At 40.5% G+C, this 18,152-nt stretch overlaps 1 protein-coding gene across 1 annotated transcript in view; it reads right to left on the bottom strand.

Annotated features, from left to right (window-relative positions):
• The window catches only part of CFAP47 (cilia and flagella associated protein 47), a 410,718-nt gene that overhangs the window by 41,399 nt on the left and 351,167 nt on the right, over positions 1-18,152 (bottom strand). The window contains exon 39 of the mRNA XM_087937909.1: positions 6,046-6,207. Coding sequence (XP_087794035.1) covers positions 6,046-6,207 — 162 coding nt within the window. The remainder of the gene's footprint in view (positions 1-6,045; positions 6,208-18,152) is intronic.

Genomic DNA, 18,152 nt, shown 5'->3' with positions numbered 1-18,152 from the left:
TAGTCTAACCAATAAGAGAACTGTTAAAGATGGGTGGAGAGGCAGGAAAACCTTGGCCCAGCCAGCCGCTAAACTGGACAATAAAAGGTCAAGCAGTCTTTGGGAAGCTAAAGAAACTGTGGTTGAGCCACTCCTAAAGCACCCCAACCCCAAGGAATCATTTGTGATCCAAATGGATGTCAGCAATTTGAAATGGGGGCAGTTCTCCTCCAAAAGAACAAAGAGGGGAAACTATAACCATGCACCTACCCCAAAGCTGAATGAAACAGACAGACTTTGGGCGGTGTGGGAGAAAGAAGCCTTTGTGGTGCAATGGGCACTGCTAAGGTGGAGACAGTTCTTAAAGTAAAATCTATTTTGAAGTATGGACTGACCACAAGAATCTAGAGGCCTTAAGAACCCCACTGCAAGCTGGTGCAGTGGGCTTAATACTGGTTTGGTTTCAATTCATGTTGAAATACATCCTGGGTGGGGAACTTCCTAGCCAACAAGCTATCCCGCATACCCCAATATAAAAGTGTTCAAGAAGAAGTGGTTAACTCAATTATTCCTATGAACCAGTTGGCCACATAAGTGATCACTCGAAAGCGAATAAGGAAGAAACCCCAGCAAGGCTTTAACTTAACAGATGAAAAGAGAGCTGCAAGCAGACACACGGTTCAGGGCCCATCAGAGAGATTTGACACTAAGGGAGGACTTGGCCTGAAAAGGGACAAAACATACATCCCTGAAAAGTTATGGGGGCAAATCTTGCAATGCAGCCACGATGCTAAAGAAGTGGATCACTTTGGGTTCCTAAAACCTTACACTTGACTAAACAGTAATTCTGGTGGCCAGACATGAAAAAGAACATAGAGAAATGTGAAAAGTTGCTTTATATGCACTTCTATGAAACAGAGATCAGGAAAGACCCCTGGTTGCTACAACAAGTGGCTGAGACATCCCAACCATGGGAGGAATGGACGTTAGCTCCCAGAGTGGGGGAAGTACTGTAATTTGGACTATAGTTGACTTGTTCTTCAAGTAAGCTCACTTTATAGCCTGACTGAGACCCCCATCGGCTCAAAGACTAACCAAGATGTTTCTGCAGCAGATCTATCAATTGTGCAGAATGCCGAGGCGCATCATCTCAGATAAAGGGGTGCAATTTGCAGCTAAGTTCTGGCTGGAATTCATAAAGCTAATAGGATCCTCCAAAAGGCTCAGTTCTGCATTTCATCTGAGCACAAATGGTGGAGCAGTAATTACTTTGCTATGTCAACTATCAACAATTAAACTGGGCAAAACTCCTGCCTTTTGCTGAGGTTGCCACCACTGTGCACAGCACATAGGACTCACCCCATTTAAAATAGCCACAGGGGTGGAGTTTGTGCCCATGCCAGAGCACCCAAGAGAGCCTCCCTCTAACAGAATTGGTAGATTCTCTTCAAAACCTGTGGGGAAATGTAAAAAAGGCCCTAGCTAAAGCAACAGAGAGTCAGAAAAAGCAAGCTGATAAAAACAAACTCCCCAAGAAGAGTTCCACATAGGAGACAAAATATATCTATCTATGAAATATTTAAAACTGAGGCTGCCCATCAACTGGACCCCAAAATACGTGGGACCCTTCCCCATTGTGAAAGTGATTAACCCAGTCAAAGTGGAACTAAAATTGCCCAAAATATTGGGAAAAGTGCAGTATTTCATTGCAGTTTGTTACAGCCAATCCAGGGCTCTATCTTAAAGCCAGTTGAAAAAGATGTCCCAGGCCCAATCATAGTGGGGTGGTGGTATCAAATGAATCTTACTCTAGACCAAGATTGTCAAACTCACAGCCCACGGGCCAGATGCATCATGCGCTGGCCACGCTCATACCCAGTTTGTCAGCTATGGAAGCCATATTTTATTAGCCATAAAGATTTACTAGAAGCTTCGAGGCTGCCAGTTAGTGCCTGGGAATTTGGGAGGGGGGAATTCTTTTGAATAGTAATTTAGACCCAGACATGGGATTCAAATTTTGTAACAACCAGTTCTGTGGGTGTGGCTTAATTTGTGGGCATGGCTTGGTGGTCACATGACAAGGCGAAGCGTGGCTTGCTGGTCACATGACCAGATGGATGTGGTTTGGTGGTCATGTGACCAGATGGGTGTGGTTTGGTGATCATGTGACTGGGTGGGCGTGACCAAGTGGCCATGTGACTGCCAAACCAAATACAAGTGGTCCTCACTTAATGGCTGGTTGCTTAGTAAGTGTTCTAATTTATGACTGACCTCCCCAGAGTTATTCGACCTGTTTTTAGAGTTTTGTCAGCCATGCACACGTACATTCTCTCTCTCTCTCTCTCTCTCTCTCTCTCTCTCCCCTCCCTTCTAACCCTGCTATTCTATCATTCTGTAAGGATCTCCTGCTGGAGCAGGGGGTTGGACTAGATGATCTCCAAGATCTCTTCCAGGCCAGCCCTAGATTCCTGTGCTGCTTCAAAGAGTCTTCTGAAGCCAGGGTTTGTGTCCTTCCTTCCTCTCCTTTTTTTCTCCCTCCCTCCCTCCTTCCTTGTATTTATCTATCAATACATATATCTCATTCACTTTCTCTTCCCTCCCTCCTTTCTTTCTTTCTTTCTTTCTTTCTTTCTTTCTTTCTTTCTTTCTTTCTTTCTTTCTTTCTTTCTTTCTTTCTTTTTTTTCTTTCTTTCTGTCTCTCTCTCTCTTTCTCACTCTCTCCCCCTCCCTTTATCTCTTTCCCTTTCTCTCTTTCTCTCTCTTTTCCCTCCCTTTCCCCCTCTCTTTCTCTCTCTCCCCCTTCCCTCTCTCTTTCCCTCTCTCTCTTTCTCTCTCTGTCCTTTCCCTTCCTCCTTCCCTCTCTCCTTCTAAAGCTAGGAGACCCACCAGAAATACACACACACACACACACACGCTTCCAACATCACTTGTTAACTTATGTTCTTCCCAGCCAGTCTCCTAGAGTCCCAGGCAGAGGGGCAATGTGGGCAGATTCATGCTTCCTAGTTGCCTCCTGCACCCCCCCAGCAGCTGTGGAGAATCTGAACAGGGGATGTGGTACAGGCTGGTGGGCAGCCAAGTGGTAAGTAAGTTTCCAGGCAGTCAGGATACCAGTGGGGTGGGCACTTGAGGGAGGGGAGGAAGGAGGGGTGTGATCGTCCATTCGCACCCAGTCCCGCATTGCCCAGAAAAGCCGGCAGGCAAGGCTTCCAAGTCCAATAAAGGGGCCAGGGGTGGGACTTCCTCCCCTCCCTCACCCCACTGGTATCCTGACTGCCTGGAAACTTACTTACCACTTGGCTGCCCACCAGCCTGTACCTCATCCCCTGTTCAGATTCTCCACAGCTGCTGGGGGGGGTGCAGGAGGCAACTAGGAAGCACGAATCTGCCCACATTGCCCCTCTGCCAGCTGCCCCTCCCTCATGGCTGAGCATTTAAGCTGAGTGCAGGCTGCCAAGGAAGATCCGCTCTCACAAGGCTTGACTTGCATTCTCACAGAATGCGGCCTGCATTCAGCCAAAGCAGAAGGGGGTGGCAGGCAAAGGGGAGATGGGGGCCCAGGTGGCATAGCGTTGTGCTCCCTGGTTGCTTTCCCACCCCTGAGAGGTAAGCTGGAGGCTGGGAACGGTTGGGGGGGAAGCTTGCTAGGCCGCGAGTGCTGCATGGGCAGCACTGGCAGCTAAGCAAGCCAGGCAAGTGGGGTGGAGTGGAACCTTGCTAGGCTGCGAGTGCCACATGGGTGGTGCTGGCGGCTAAGCAAGCCAGACAGGGACTGGGGGTGCAGCTAGCTAGGCCATGAGCACTGAGGATGGCAGCGGCATGGTGGTGGTGGCCTAGACCAGCCCGGAAGTTGGGACTCAACCAGGGCCTGTGGTGGTGGTGGCAATAAGGGCGAGGGCGGCAGCAGTAGCATGTAGGCAATCAGGCCTTGTAGAGCCTCACTTACCTAGGGTGATCATGGTGGAAGGTAGACTGCGATGGCTGGTGGGCGGGCAAAGGCAGACTGCAGGCAGCGAGGGTGCATGGCCAAGATAAGGAGGGGCGGGGTGGGGCTAGAATGCAGTCAGCTTATCACGCATGCACATGATGTCATGCATGCACGATAAGGACTGAATGGACAGGGAGCAGAGAAGCGGGTGGAGAGGGGCTGATGGGTGTAAGGGATGGATCTTTGATTTTCACTTGGGGAAGGGAAAACCCACAAGTTTCAGATTCGGGTTTTCCCAGATATGCCAACATGATTTCTTTAATAAATTCTTACTTGGATGTACTTTGTCTCTGAGTGTTGAATGGATATGAGGAGTTTCTTTGGAACACTGACAGAATTTAACAAAAGGGAAAAAAGTTACCATACATCACATGATGATGCCATTACAATGTGAGTTTGACACCCCTGCTCTACAAAGGGAAACTGCAATACTTGTGTCAGCCTCAAGATCTCTTCGGGTACCCTAACTGCTATCTATCTCATTTATTTCTCCCATATCCTACCTACTTTATCTTCTCTACTGCTAGGCTTAATTCTTTTGGCTGTCATTAGCAACGGGGGGGAGGGGTAATTGTGGGGGGGAAGAGAGCTGGAGGTGTTTTGCATTCCTTTACTGTGGGTAAGCAAAAGGAGGGGGTGTATGATTTCTTCTTTTCAACTTTCCATTTCCTTGCTAGCCTCTATCCCTTTTGCGCAGCTGCGTTGTCTTATCAAAATATGTCAAGGTCAACGGACAGAGGCCTCATCACCACCTGAAGATGCCCACATGATCATATTCAGAACTTTTAATTGGAAGAGACTTCTGGACTTCGGGGATGGGAACAATTCCATTTCTTTGTATGTGTGATCTGCTCCAAATTCTCAGTTTGAATTCCATCTGTAGCTTCCTCTTCATTTTCCAGTAAAAGGATAACTTTGCTCTGATCCATGGAGTCTGGGTATTTCTTTCTTGGATTTTGAAGGGAGCACACACTGACAACTTGGTACAATGGAAAGGTTACCCACTTTCTGAGGCAAAATGGATCAAGGCCCAAAATAATTAGGCAGATTGCTTAATAGGCAGATTCCATGCAAAATACCTTCAGAAGTCAGGGCCCCTCCAGGAGGGAATTCAAAGTACTAATAGTTATATTAATATAATATTAATAATATAGCTATTGTTTTCCAGGTATCTCCTACGTTTTAAGGGGTCCGCCTGTCAAGCTTCAAAAGGCTCTTTTTGCTGTTGCAACTATTATTGTTTCTCAGTTTGCCAACAAACTATGGGGAGAGCGAAAGGGGAGATAGAACTTAGGTTCCAGACATCAAGATGCCAGCCATGAAAGCCAAGGATGTTTTGACAGGTGTTTACCACAGCCAAAAGACTTTCCCACAACAATACTAGGAGACTCCAATGGACAATATGACCTGATCTAATAAGGAGGAGAACCTGAACTTTGACTATGTGGATTTGCATGGGAAATGGTTAGAACTGGATTTTCTCTCATCTATGGTGAAATGAAGTACTCACTAAAGTTTTGCATTAAGAGATTGGATCGTCTTGACCATGCTTGCTTTGGTTGAGTTAGTCAGTCAGAACATTGACGCTTACTGCTCCAGAGTAAATAACATGAATACAATTTTGTCCTCTTTTATCAGGAACAGTAGGACAAACATTCTCTGTTGGTCCACCCCCTATTGGGTTCTTGGCATTTTTCCTCCCCTCTGAAGTGAAAGAATTAGCAATTTCCCAATCCCCCTCCCATTCTTGTACAATAATTGGAGGAGGAGGGTTTGCTCATTGCACAATCCCAGGTTTTCCAGGTGGTTGTTTTGAAGATAACACTCAATTGCATAACACTGGCTTGACCTCATTAAGGAAAAGCAAAACACAAATCTAATAGTAAGTTAAAAATTAAAAACTACCATGGATTGGTTTCTGGATAGATTCAGTAACTTCACAGTTACAGTAATTGTCAATCTGCTTTAGAATTTTCTTCTGATACCATATTCTTTTCACTTATATGCTGACTTACTTGTATATGAGCAGTTGAAGAAAATTGTATTGATTAATTTTGTGGCTTCTTGAATATTCATACCTTGTTTGGCTTGTAAGCTTAAAGCTGACTACAGATTCCTTATTTAAACCAATTGTTTCAATATTAATAACATCATCTACTTCTGGATCTGTAGCAACAAACAATATTGGAAATTTCCAAATGCCTCCTGTGCTATGCTGTACCACCAAAGTTGCTGGATTCCTAAAAAAATTAAGGATACAATATTATCAGTAAAAGTTCAGTGAAACACAACTCAAATCAATGATGAAGGTGCAATGGAAGCTTATATTCTTTAACATGTAATGCATTACACAGATTTTTCTAAATTAGATTGTAGACAGTGATGGGATTCAGCCAGTTCGAGCTGGTTCAGGCGAACCAGTTGTTAAAATTCTGTGCTGCCCCTCCCACCCTGCCCCACCCCGCCCAGTCACTCCTCATCTTGCCCGCTCCCCCGGCATAGCTGTTGCTGCTCTCTGGCTCCCTCACTTGCCTCAACCACACGGTCTCTGCAGGCCAGCCAGCTTGCCTGCCTTTGCCGCTGTGGCTGCATACCACACAGCTCTCTCCCCACAGTCCAGCTGAGTGGCCCTGATCTGCCTGGGTGGGCCTGCAAACAAGCCATGAATCCTGGCCTAGCTGCCTCCCAGGTGATCCAGCCAGCTTGCCTACCTTGCGCCCTGACCTACCATGTGGTGGCCATGGCACAGCTCTCTGCCTCTGCTTTCCTTTGCCAATCTCCACTCCTCCTTGTTCACCTAGACTCGCCCAGCTGCCTTGGCCTGCTCCCACCCGCTCCAGCAGCAAAAACCTTGAGGCAGAGGTAAGTGCGACTGAGTGCCCACCTGGGGAAGTAGGGCTGGTGTTGAAAGGCTGGAAAATGCCTTTCTTCTGAGGATTCATTTTCCTGCTGGGAGAGCTCTGGTGCAAGGATACAGACAACTGCTTGAAAGCTGGTTCTTTTTATTTTTCAGGAAGGCGAGAGATAGCAAGAAGTCTGCGTTCTTGGGGCTAGCTCGCTTTGTATAATAAACCCCTGATTTTTATACTTTTTTCTCCTTTTGTGTGTGAGTGCTTGTGTTTGTATTTCTTAATGTTTTAAATCCTGTCAGGGGTTGTCTTCATTTCTGCCAGAGGGTAAACTCCGCGGGGTGGTTTGATTGGATTATCAGTTTCGTCCTAATGTTTTCTTATATTTGTTTTGTGGCAATCTCCTGTCTGTCTCCTTTGTAATATATTTTGTGTCTTTTGTTTATTTGTTTTGCTGATTTGTTGTTTGTAAGGGATTTCTTTTTCTTGTTACCCTAGCTTTCTTAATTACTTGGCTTTTGTCTAGGGGGCTTCCTTCAATACCTTTTATTAAATCTCTTTTCCTATGCAAGTTTGTTTTATGTCTGGCCTGATGTTCCCTTTGGGCTTTTCCTGCTTGGGTGACACCACTGTCCTCATGAAGTTCCCTTTCCACAATCCTTCATTATTATTATTTTTTAGAGTGTGGTCTCTGATTGAATGTCTGGGTATACTTGGTATTTGTGATAAATCTGGATCATTATCATGGCTGCCTGTCTCCCCTTTAATTTTCTCTTCTGAGAGGGAATACAGGCCTTTAGGCAGCTAAGGCAGGGTGGTATTCATCGACAGAGGCAACACATGAGGGCTCCAAAGACACAAGTGGTGACTGTGGTTGTTATAAGGATTTTGAGCCAATGGAAATCTGGCATCCATGAGAAGAGCCATGAAAAGTCCAGGAATAATTGCTCCTGACCAATATTCTGAGATAGCTCTTTCAGGTGGTGGATGTCCCTCACTATGAGTTCTGAGGTTTCGTCCAGATTGAAGCAACACATCCCTTGGAATGTTTCGCAGCCATAATTATGCTTCAAGAGAAGGAAGTCTATTGCTGCCCTATTCTCTCTGACCTCCCTCAGTTCTCTGTTAAGGGCATCCAGGGCATGGGAGGTCGAATTCAAGCTTTTTGCCAGGGTACATGCTAGTCTATTCAAATGTTTAGAATTTCGCACTGCCAATCCAGGTACCCCTACCAAGGATATTGCCAATGAGATGTATTCTGCTTTTGTGGGAAGGGAGACTTTGGAATCACAGTCTGAGTCTAGGGTTTGGAAGGCTCTCCTGTGTCGTCTCTGTAAGGATGGCATAAGCATGGTTAACCTTCCCAAGGTGCAGGGCCATTTGTGGCATTTGTGGTATGAGTAGGCTTTTAAGCCACAAAGGAAAAACCATCCTGGTGGGAGCTTCAGGTAACTATATGAACATGATATGGTCTCTGTATAGTTGCATTTTAGTTCTGTGTTGCTGAGACTGGTGCCTTCTGTGACCCTAGGTGAGCTGCACCCAGTGATATTATGATTTCCCTCCTGCTAAGCAAAAGTTAGTGGTGTTGAGTATTTCTCTTGCTAAATATTCCCATATGTTTCCTTTCTCTGGGATAAGCTTTGGTTCCAGGAACGCAGTTGCTTGTGTTACAAGTATTACAATTGTTACAGAAAATAATAATACATAGTATATATTGCATTTCATGTTCCCCATTGCTAGATTCCTTTTCTTCCCTTCCTCCCCCCTCCTCTTTTTTTTTTAATGGCAATGTAAAAAAATGTAAAAGGTCAAGTACCAAAAAATTATGAGTAAGGTGGGAGTTGGGAAGAGCTTGCGCCGTGACGATACGGTCTGCAATTGAGCTCCTCGATTGCAGCCGATATCTCCATTATCGGCCGGTCCAAACGGACCTATGCTGTCCCGTAGGGACAGCTATCGTGAAGAGCGTACCCTGAGGACTCCGGGGATATCGCAAAATCCCTGGAAGACCCGGGTGAAGCTCTTCTTGCTGGCGGCGGAGAGGCAGCCCCCATGCTGCTGAAGTCGGGGCGGCTCCAGAAAGAACGGGTCTGAGAGAGAGTCTGTCGGTTGGGTGAGAACTTTTTTTTTATTTAATTTTTTTGAGTCTTGAAAGTACACTCTGATTATCAGAAGAAATCTGTGTGATTTTTTTTTTTGACAAAACTGATTAAGCGGCGTTTTTTTTAAGGGAGACATCAAAGAGAGAATTTATTTGCTTTTTTTTTCTTTGCTTTCGGACTTCATTGCTATTTACTGGATAACTGGACTGTTCCTTTTTATATTTATATGTTTTATTCTTCCTTTGGATTTTTCATTTTTAGGCTAGAGGCTCCCTTTGTTTATTTTTTTTATTCTTTTTTGCTTTTATATGTTTGTGTATTCCTTGCCGGCTTTTCTTTTTTTTATGCTGTTCAGAGAGGAGGGGGGAAAGTGAGAACTAAGAAACTTTGTAACACTGCCAACTAGAGGCTTGGAAACATTTTACTTGAACTGGAAAAAGACGAAGCACTCCTTCTCAAGGACATCTTTTGATAAGATAGAGGAAAGCGCTTTGTAGAATATTATTACAGGTGTCTTTCTGGATATTTATGGCTTAGCTTTGAAGCTTGTGGGAAAGAGAAGGGAGTCATAATTAGAGCCTTGGACAATTAAATAGAGTGCAGTGTATTGCTGCTTACTTTCTTTTTCTAATTCTTTTTTTTTTTAGTTCCGCCACCCCCTCCACCAGCATCAAGGTTTTTATTTTTAAGTTTGATTTATTTGCAAAGGGAAGCCTTTGAATTTTTTTTATTTTTTATTTTTTATTTTATTTTGATTTATTTTATTTTATTTTTTCTCCTTTCTATTTGGATTCTGCTTTTCTTTTTAATGTATATCAATGGATTATTTCTTTTTTCTTTTTTCAATTGAGATTTTTTTTTTGGCTGGATTAAGGTGTGGAATTTGAAGAAATTTACTCTTCTTGTTTTTTGTTTTGTTTTTTCTCTCTTTTTCTCTTTCCCTTCTTTTTGGCTTTGGCCTTGTTTATTATTATTATTACTGGGTTTTTATTCTTATTTTTACTCTCTTTTGTGGATTATTATTATTTTTAATTGGATTAAGGTCAGGAAGAATTTGAAGAATTTTTTCTTTTTTTCTCTTTTTTTGCTCTTTTCCTTTTTCTTTTTCATGTTTTTTTTCTTTTTCCCTCATTATTGATTCTTTTTTATTATTGGTCTTTTCATTTTGGATTATAATTGGCTACTCTTTTTGGATTAAAATTTGAAAGAACTTGAAGAGCTGGAACCATTTAAAATGAGTAAGAAACTTATACCTTCGGGTGCCTCTATGTCTACTTCTGCCTCCCCACCATCTGGACAGCGTTCAATTCAGACAATGTTAAAGCAAGATAAAGAAAAAGAACAAGAAAGAGTATCTTTTCAGATGATTATGCAAGGAATTCAAGATCTTAAGATAAAAATAGATACCATTGAACAAAGAACAGGGAGGACGGAGGAAAAAGTGGAAAGTATTCAACAGATGATGGCAAAATATGAGGAGAGGCTTCAAAAAGTCGAAGAAGGGGGTAAACGAAGAGAGGAGAAGATTGGTAATATTGATAATAGACTAACAGTGATTGAACAAGAAAAAAGTGGGATGTTGAAGTGGGAGTTGGATAGATCAGAATTCTATCTCAGATTTCAAAATATAGAAGAAGAAAAAGGACAAGACTTGGCTGCGATAATGGTAGGAATCTTGGCGGATGCGTTGGAGATAACAGAAGAGAAGATGATGGATGGAATAGATGAGATATATCGAGTTTTTACAAGATATGCGATGAGAAATAATCTGCCCAGAGAAGTCCATGTTAGATTTACTAAAAAATCCATGAAGACACAAATATTACAAGTGGCAAGAGAGAAGATATTGAAATATAAAGGTAAAGAAATTTTGGTTTTAAAACAAATACCTAGAAGAGTGAGAGAGATGAGAAGAGAATATCGATTCCTGACCAAAATGTTATTGAAAAAGGAGGTGACTTACAGATGGTTGATCCCAGAAGGATTGATGTTTACGTGGCAGGAACAGAGACATAGAATTGATTCAATTGAGAAAGCAGAACTGTTCTATGCAGAATTTTTTGGAGGGAGAGAAGAAGAGGCAGAAAAAGAGGTTTCATTAATTGAATTTCAAGAGGAACAAATGGAGATTGGAAAAGAAGAAGGTGCAGTAGGTGGACAGGTGGATATTAAAGATCAGCGTGAACCAAGACCCACGAGAGTGGTTAAATCTAAATATAAAATATAATCATGGAAGAGAAAAAATTGATTACAATGAATATAAATGGACTGAATTCAGCTGCTAAGAGAAGGAAGATTTTCCATAAATTAAAGAAATTAAAGTTTGATATAATTTGTCTACAAGAAGTACATATTAAAAAGCAACATGAACAATTGTTATTACAACCAAAATTAGGGAAATTGTTTACCTCTTTGACTCAATGTAAGAAAAGAGGGGTGGTCCTATATATTAAAGAGGCTATCCCAGCAAAAATGATTTATACAGATGAAGATGGGAGAATATTAATGGTGGAAATAATGGACAATAATAGAAAGATACTTTTGATTGCAATTTATGCCCCGAATGATAAACAGGAAGAATTCTATAAAAAATTACATGCCAAGATGGCTGGACTGGACTATGCTAATATAATTATGATGGGAGACTTCAATGGAATTGTGGACAATAAACTTGATTATATTGCAACAGCAGCAAAGCATAATAGAAAAACTCTTCCTAAATCTTTTTTTAAAATGATAGATGAATTAACTTTAAAAGAAATATAGAGAGAAAGAAATATTAAACTTAAGCAATATACGTTCTATTCAAATAGACATTTATCATGGTCCAGATTTGACATGATTTGGATCTCAACAGACTTAATATCTAGTATTCAAGAAGTAAATATTGAAACAAGTACTTGGGCTGATCATAATCCATTGACAATTAAATGGAAGGGACAAAAAAAAAGATCGAGATGGACATTAAACAATACTATTTTAAAGGAGAAAGAATTTATACAATGGATGGAGAAAGAATTGGCTTTTTTTTTTAAAGAGAATAGAAAAGAAGACACTTCAATACAGAATGTTTGGGATACAATGAAGGCTTATGCTAGAGGCTTGATAATAGACTATACAAGAAAAAAGAATATTAGGAAAAGGCAAGCTTTCAAAGCCTTGGAGGATGAATATAAAAGACTCGAAAAAGAACTGCAGAAAATACCACAGAAAAAAGATGTCAAATTGAAACTGGATATAACTAAACATAAAATGGATTTAATAGAGAAAGAGGAATTGGCACAGAAAATTAGGAATGCTAAACAGAATTATTTTGAAGATGCAAATAAGCCAGGTAGATGGCTAGCATATAAGTTGAGAAAGGAGAAAGAGTCGAGGAAAATATTGCAGTTAATAGATGACCAAGGTAAAACTTGTCATGGCAGCAAAGAGAAAAAAGAAATTATTTATGATTTTTATAAACATTTGTATAAGAAAGAAGATATTGATGAGGAGAAAGTTAAACAATACCTGCAGAATGCAAATCTACCTAAGATACCTAAAGAGATTGAAGAAATGTTAGAAAGCAATATAACAATGATGGAGTTAAGCCAAGCACTTAAGAAACAAAATAATGGAAAGGCACCAGATCCAGATGGGTTTCCTGTAGAATTTTATAAAACCTTTCAAGAATCATTGTGTATTCCACTGTTGGAAGTTATGAATGAAGTTATGTTAAAAAAGATAATACCTAAAACATGGTCAGAGGCTTATATTACACTTATTCCAAAAAAGGAGGCGGACCTACTTCAAATCAAGAATTATAGACCGATTTCCTTATTAAATGCAGATTATAAAATTTTTGCTTCAATATTAGCAGAAAGACTTAAAAGTATTTGAATAACTTTATCCACCCAGATCAAAATGGGTTTCTGCCAAAGCGACAAATTAGAGACAATATGAGAGTAATTCTGGACACCTTGGAATATTATGAGGCGCATCCTGAAAAGCAAATGGCTTTGATATTTTTAGATGCTCAAAAGGCATTTGATAACGTAAATTGGAGATTTATGTTACTTTTAATGGAACAGCTGGGCTTTGCTAGAAGATTTATTCAGGCAATAGAAGCAATTTACAATGAACAAACAGCTAAGGTAATGATGGAGGGAGAATTTACAGATCCTATTAATATAAGAAAAGGCACAAGACAAGGTTGTCCTCTTTCTCCCTTGTTATTTGTATTGACTTTAGAAGTGTTGAATAGAAATATCAGAGAAGATAAAACTATAAAAGGAATGAAAATTAAAAAGGAAGAATTTAAACTACAAGCTTTTGCAGATGACCTAGTCTTTATCCTGGAAGATCCTATAGAAACAGCCTTGAAGCTGTTGGAAAAGATAGAGGCATATGGGGAGGTGGCCGGTCTGAAAATAAACAAAGATAAAACAAAGATTTTATCAAAGAATATGTTGCTGAGACAAAGAGAAGAACTGGCAGAACTGTTAAAAATTCAAGTTATAAATAAGGTTAAGTATTTGGGGATATATTTGATGCCAAGATGTAGTACATTAAAGGAGAACAATTATATTAAACTTAAACAACAGATAGCCCAAGATTTGAAAAAATGGGAAAACCTACAATTGTCATTAATAGGAAGGATTTCAACAATTAAGATGAACATTTTACCCAGAATTTTATTTTTGTTTCAAACAATACCAATTAGACTTGGAAAAGAATATTTTGAGGATTTAAATAAAATTGTTTTGAAGTATATATGGCAAGGCAAGAAAGCAAGGATAAAGTTAAAGCTTTTACAGGATGCTAGATCTAGAGGAGGGTTTGGCCTGCCTAATTGGGAGTTGTACTACCAAGCTGCAAATTTGATGTGGGTTAAAGAATGGATAACATTAAGGAAAACTAGATTGTTGACATTAGAAGGTCATGATTTGTTGTTGGGTTGGCATGCATTTTTATGGTATAAGGGAACCAAAACACAGGGGTACTTTAGAAGACATTATATATGGGAGTCTCTGTGGTTAAATTGGGAGAAGACAAAAAAACAATGTTATTTGAAAATTCCAGTTTGGTTATCGACGATAGAAGCGTTTTCTTACCCTATAATTTATAAAAAGGAACAAACAGTTAGCTATGGGGAATTACTAGATGAAAAGGGTGAACTTAAATCGATACAAAAATTAGAGGAACAAGGTATACAGATGAATTGGTTTTCATATTTGCAAATACATGCAAAGTATCATGAGGATTCCAAAACAGAGGGATTTTATGATAAACAAACTGATTTAGATAAGATTTTGATGGGTACTGATGAAAAGGTGATTAAAAAATTATATGGTTACTTATTGGAAATTAAGCTGGAGGAAGAACAAGTTAAGGAAACTATGATTGCTTGGGGGAGGAATTTTGGATATGGGATTGATTTAGAGAAATGGCAGGATTTATGGTTGCAAAATTATAAAATGACAATGTCTACAGCCTATAAAGAAAATTTGTATAAGATGTTTTACAGGTGGCATTTTCCTCCAACAAGGATAGCAAGAATGTTCAAGAACAAATCCGAAAAATGCTGGAAATGTCATCAGAAACCTGGTTCATACTACCATATGTGGTGGACTTGTGAGGATGCTAGAAAATATTGGACTAAAATCCACACGTGGCTGGAAAAAATGACAAAGAAGCACATAGACTTGAAACCGGAGTTTTTTTTATTGGGAATCTTACCAGATGCTTATAGTAAAGAGTTGAAATATTTGATTGTAAATGTACTGACTGCGGCTAGGATTGTATTTGCAAAGAATTGGAAAAATGAGAAAATTCCATTACAGGAAGAAGTTATAAAGAAAATATTGGAATGTGCCGAGATGAGTAGATTGACTTTTGAAATCAGAGAGCAAGAAGATAAACAATTTTATATAATTTGGGATCTTTTCTATCAATGGCTGAATGATGAAATACAAAAATAGAATATTTGAAATGCTAGATAATAAGGAATAATATTGAATTTATTTTTCTTTTCTCATTCTTGGTATTGGATATTATACTTATATAATGGTTTTCTTTTTCTTTTTTTCTCTTTTATTTTAGGATAGAACTGGCACGATTATATGATTTGTTTTAGAATAAATCACTTAAAATATAGTTATCTCACAAAGGCATGATCGAATAAAAGTGTAGTCAAATTTCTTTTTTTTTTAATAATGATATGATGATTTATAAGTTTGTATTGATAATAAGAGTTATTATATAAGGTAATTGTAATTGTGACTATGAAGTGAATGCACAAAACTGATGAACCAACCGACTCACTGTTTGCATATAAATATGGGGGAGCTGATGTTTTTATGTTTTGTCTGTTTGTTTGTATGTTAAAAAACAATAAAAACTTTTATAAAAAAAAAATTATGAGTAAGGTATGGTTAAAGTCCTTTTTGTTAAAAAAAATACGATGAAAAAAAGTTTTTAAAAGGGGAAAAAATGGAGAAGGTGAGACAAATTTTTTTAAAAAAATAGTTTATAACTCAGCACCTGGGAGTCCAGTTTTGTGTAATGCAACATTTGCACTTGGTTCCTCATGGTGGTATGGTTCAACAGTGTTGAAGAATGCTGCAAGCGTCCGTTGATCTGTGTCCCGATCTTTCTTGAGTTTGATGGGTGGGATTGATTGTGGTGGAGTTTGGCTGTGGTCTATGACTGCTGGCTTTGCATGTGTCCTATGTAGCCAAGAGTCTCGTTCTGCAACCTTTATGGCAGTGTGTGTAGTCAGTAAAACTTGGTAGGGTCCTTTCCACCTGGGTTGTAGAGAGGAGGTTCTGGTGAAGAACTTGATCCATACCCAATCTCCTGGCTCATATGGATGCAGGGCTTCTTCCAGGGGTAAGGTCTGTGTCAGCGCACTCTGGGTCCAGAGGGTCTGTAGTCTCTTTTGCAGGGCTGTAAGATAAGAGAACCCTGTCCCCCCTATCTAAGCAAAGGGAGTAAGGATCTAGGCCTTGTAGGGTATGTGGGGGGTGACCAAAAAGGATCTCAAAGGGGGAAATACCTATATCTTGTCTTGGTCTGGTTCTGATATAAAAGAGGGCAATTGGGAGCACTTGTGGCCAGGAGAGGTGTGTCTCCTTTAAGTAGTCCCACTTCTGATGTATCCCAGCCCCATAAGAAGGGTGGCAGGCTTTTTAAATCTTCATGAAGCCCTGTGTTGCTGGTTATCAACACGATTGTCTTGTGTGTGCCTTTTCCTGGGATTTCCAATTACAGCCCGTTTGCCACATGTTATGGTAGCTCCCATTTTACATAGGAGATCCCTTCCTAGTAGAGACAGTGGGGACTGGGGGCAAATAGTAAATGCATGGTCTACTGTGAAAGGTCCTAGTTCTACTGGTACGTTGTGGGTAAAGTTTACAGGGATTATTTCTCCCCCCGCACTCCCATTATGCTATCCTGAGCCCCTTCAACCACTGAAGCTTTATATGGTGGTTCAGTAATGAGGAGGTGGCTCCAGTATCAACTAAGCAATTGTATTTCTTTCCTCCTATAAGAATGGTGACAATGGGTTTCCCTTCTGGGCCATTTTCTAGGGGGATAGCCAGCCCATTAAAGGTAGCCATGAATTCAGTGCTTTCATTGTCATGCTCTAGTCAAGAAAGGGGTAAATCATGTTCTCTTCTTTGCTCCCATTGATGTCTATTGTTATTATTTATTGGAGGAAAGGGAGCGCTGGGTGGTGCCTGGTGACTGAAACTTTGTTGCTCAGTGTAATGGACTGGATTATTGGCTGGCCTCATGTTTCTAGGTGGTGGGTGATACCGGTTGCAGGAGGGGTGTTGCCTACATTGCCTGCTGAAATGACCTTCCTGTCTGCACCTATAACAATGCTGACATTTACCTTGCAACCATCCTGCTTTATCGCAATGCCAGCATTTCTTTAAATTACAGGGGGTTTTACCTGGCATTTGTCTAGCATCATGTTTCATTACAGCGAACATTTTTAAGTCTTCCTGTCTTTCTATTTGTCTCTTTCTATCTTTCTCTTCCTCTTTCAGCTTGTCTCTTTGATCATAGACAAAGTTAGCAATCCTGCGCAACTCTGCTATGTCTAAGGTTGGCCAGTTAGAGACGAAGAGGTGGAAATGTTCTTTAATATCTAAGGTGGACTGATCCACGAAGGCTGAAGCTAAAATCCTTTGGTCCTTCAGGCAGCTAAGGTCTAGCTGGGCATATGTAATAGCTGCTTCTGTCAGGCGGACCCAAAAAGCATCAGGGTTTTCCTTTTCCCTTTGTGTTTTTTTTTTTGAAATTCAGACTAGTTTAAAAGTTTTTTTTTTTCTTATTTCCTCTAGAGCTTATAGTAAATTATCTTTTGCTCTAGTGTATTTCTCCCATTGATTGGTATCATTATAGTCCCAGTCAGGGCGATGTACTGGCCATGCGATGTGGGCTGGGGCTGCCTGACCAGGGATAGTTGGTAGTTTGGCTATTTGGTCTGTTTTTGTTTTTTTTTTCAAACAGTTTTAATAGTTCGTCTTTCATTAGAAAGACTTGTAACAGCTGAGTCATGTGCTGAGTCAGGATGGATTATGGCTGTCTATATGGCTGTCTATATGGCTGTCAGGGTTTTAATAACTGTTTGAGGATCAGCCCTGAAAGCTGGGGTATCCTTTTTCCAGATGACTAGGTCAGAGGCAGAGAAGGGGGTGTGGGTAAAAACATATTCTAGTTGTCCCCTATTTCTGCCTGGCACTGGCTTGCTTAAAAGAGGAGCCATAATCCGTGCCTCAGTATTCCCTTCCCTGAAATGGGTTTCAGGCTTTTCCTTATTTTTTTCTTGGTCAGGTCTTTGGTCCTAATAATTTCAGCCCAGCAGTACCAATAAGGTATTTGGCTGGGCTTAATGCATGTTCTAAGTGCTTTCAGGGTTTTATAATCTAAAGTACCGCTATCAGGCCAAATTTGTCTACCCGTGTCATCTCACAATAAAGCCCACTTTTTGCAAATTCTTTTCGCTTCCTTTTATTCATTCCAGTTAGGACAGGCACTTGCCTTTCGTCCCAAGCCTCAAGTAATTTATCCAAGGGGGTCTCTTCCATTGCCCTCGAGCTACAACTTCCCATATTCCCTACCTGATGTGGGGATTACTTTGGTTTAGCCAGGCTACCGCCATCAGTTTTCAGACAAAAAAGGTCTGGAAAGGACTCTGGTTTCCCTACACATGGAGTACGGGCCCCTTTCTCATAGGGA

This window comes from Pseudonaja textilis, chromosome 7 (genome assembly GCF_049901715.1).
Source record: "Pseudonaja textilis isolate UNSWEBS1 chromosome 7, rPseTex1.2, whole genome shotgun sequence".
NCBI lineage: Eukaryota > Metazoa > Chordata > Lepidosauria > Squamata > Elapidae > Pseudonaja > Pseudonaja textilis.
This window is presented reverse-complemented; position numbering and strand designations above follow the sequence as displayed.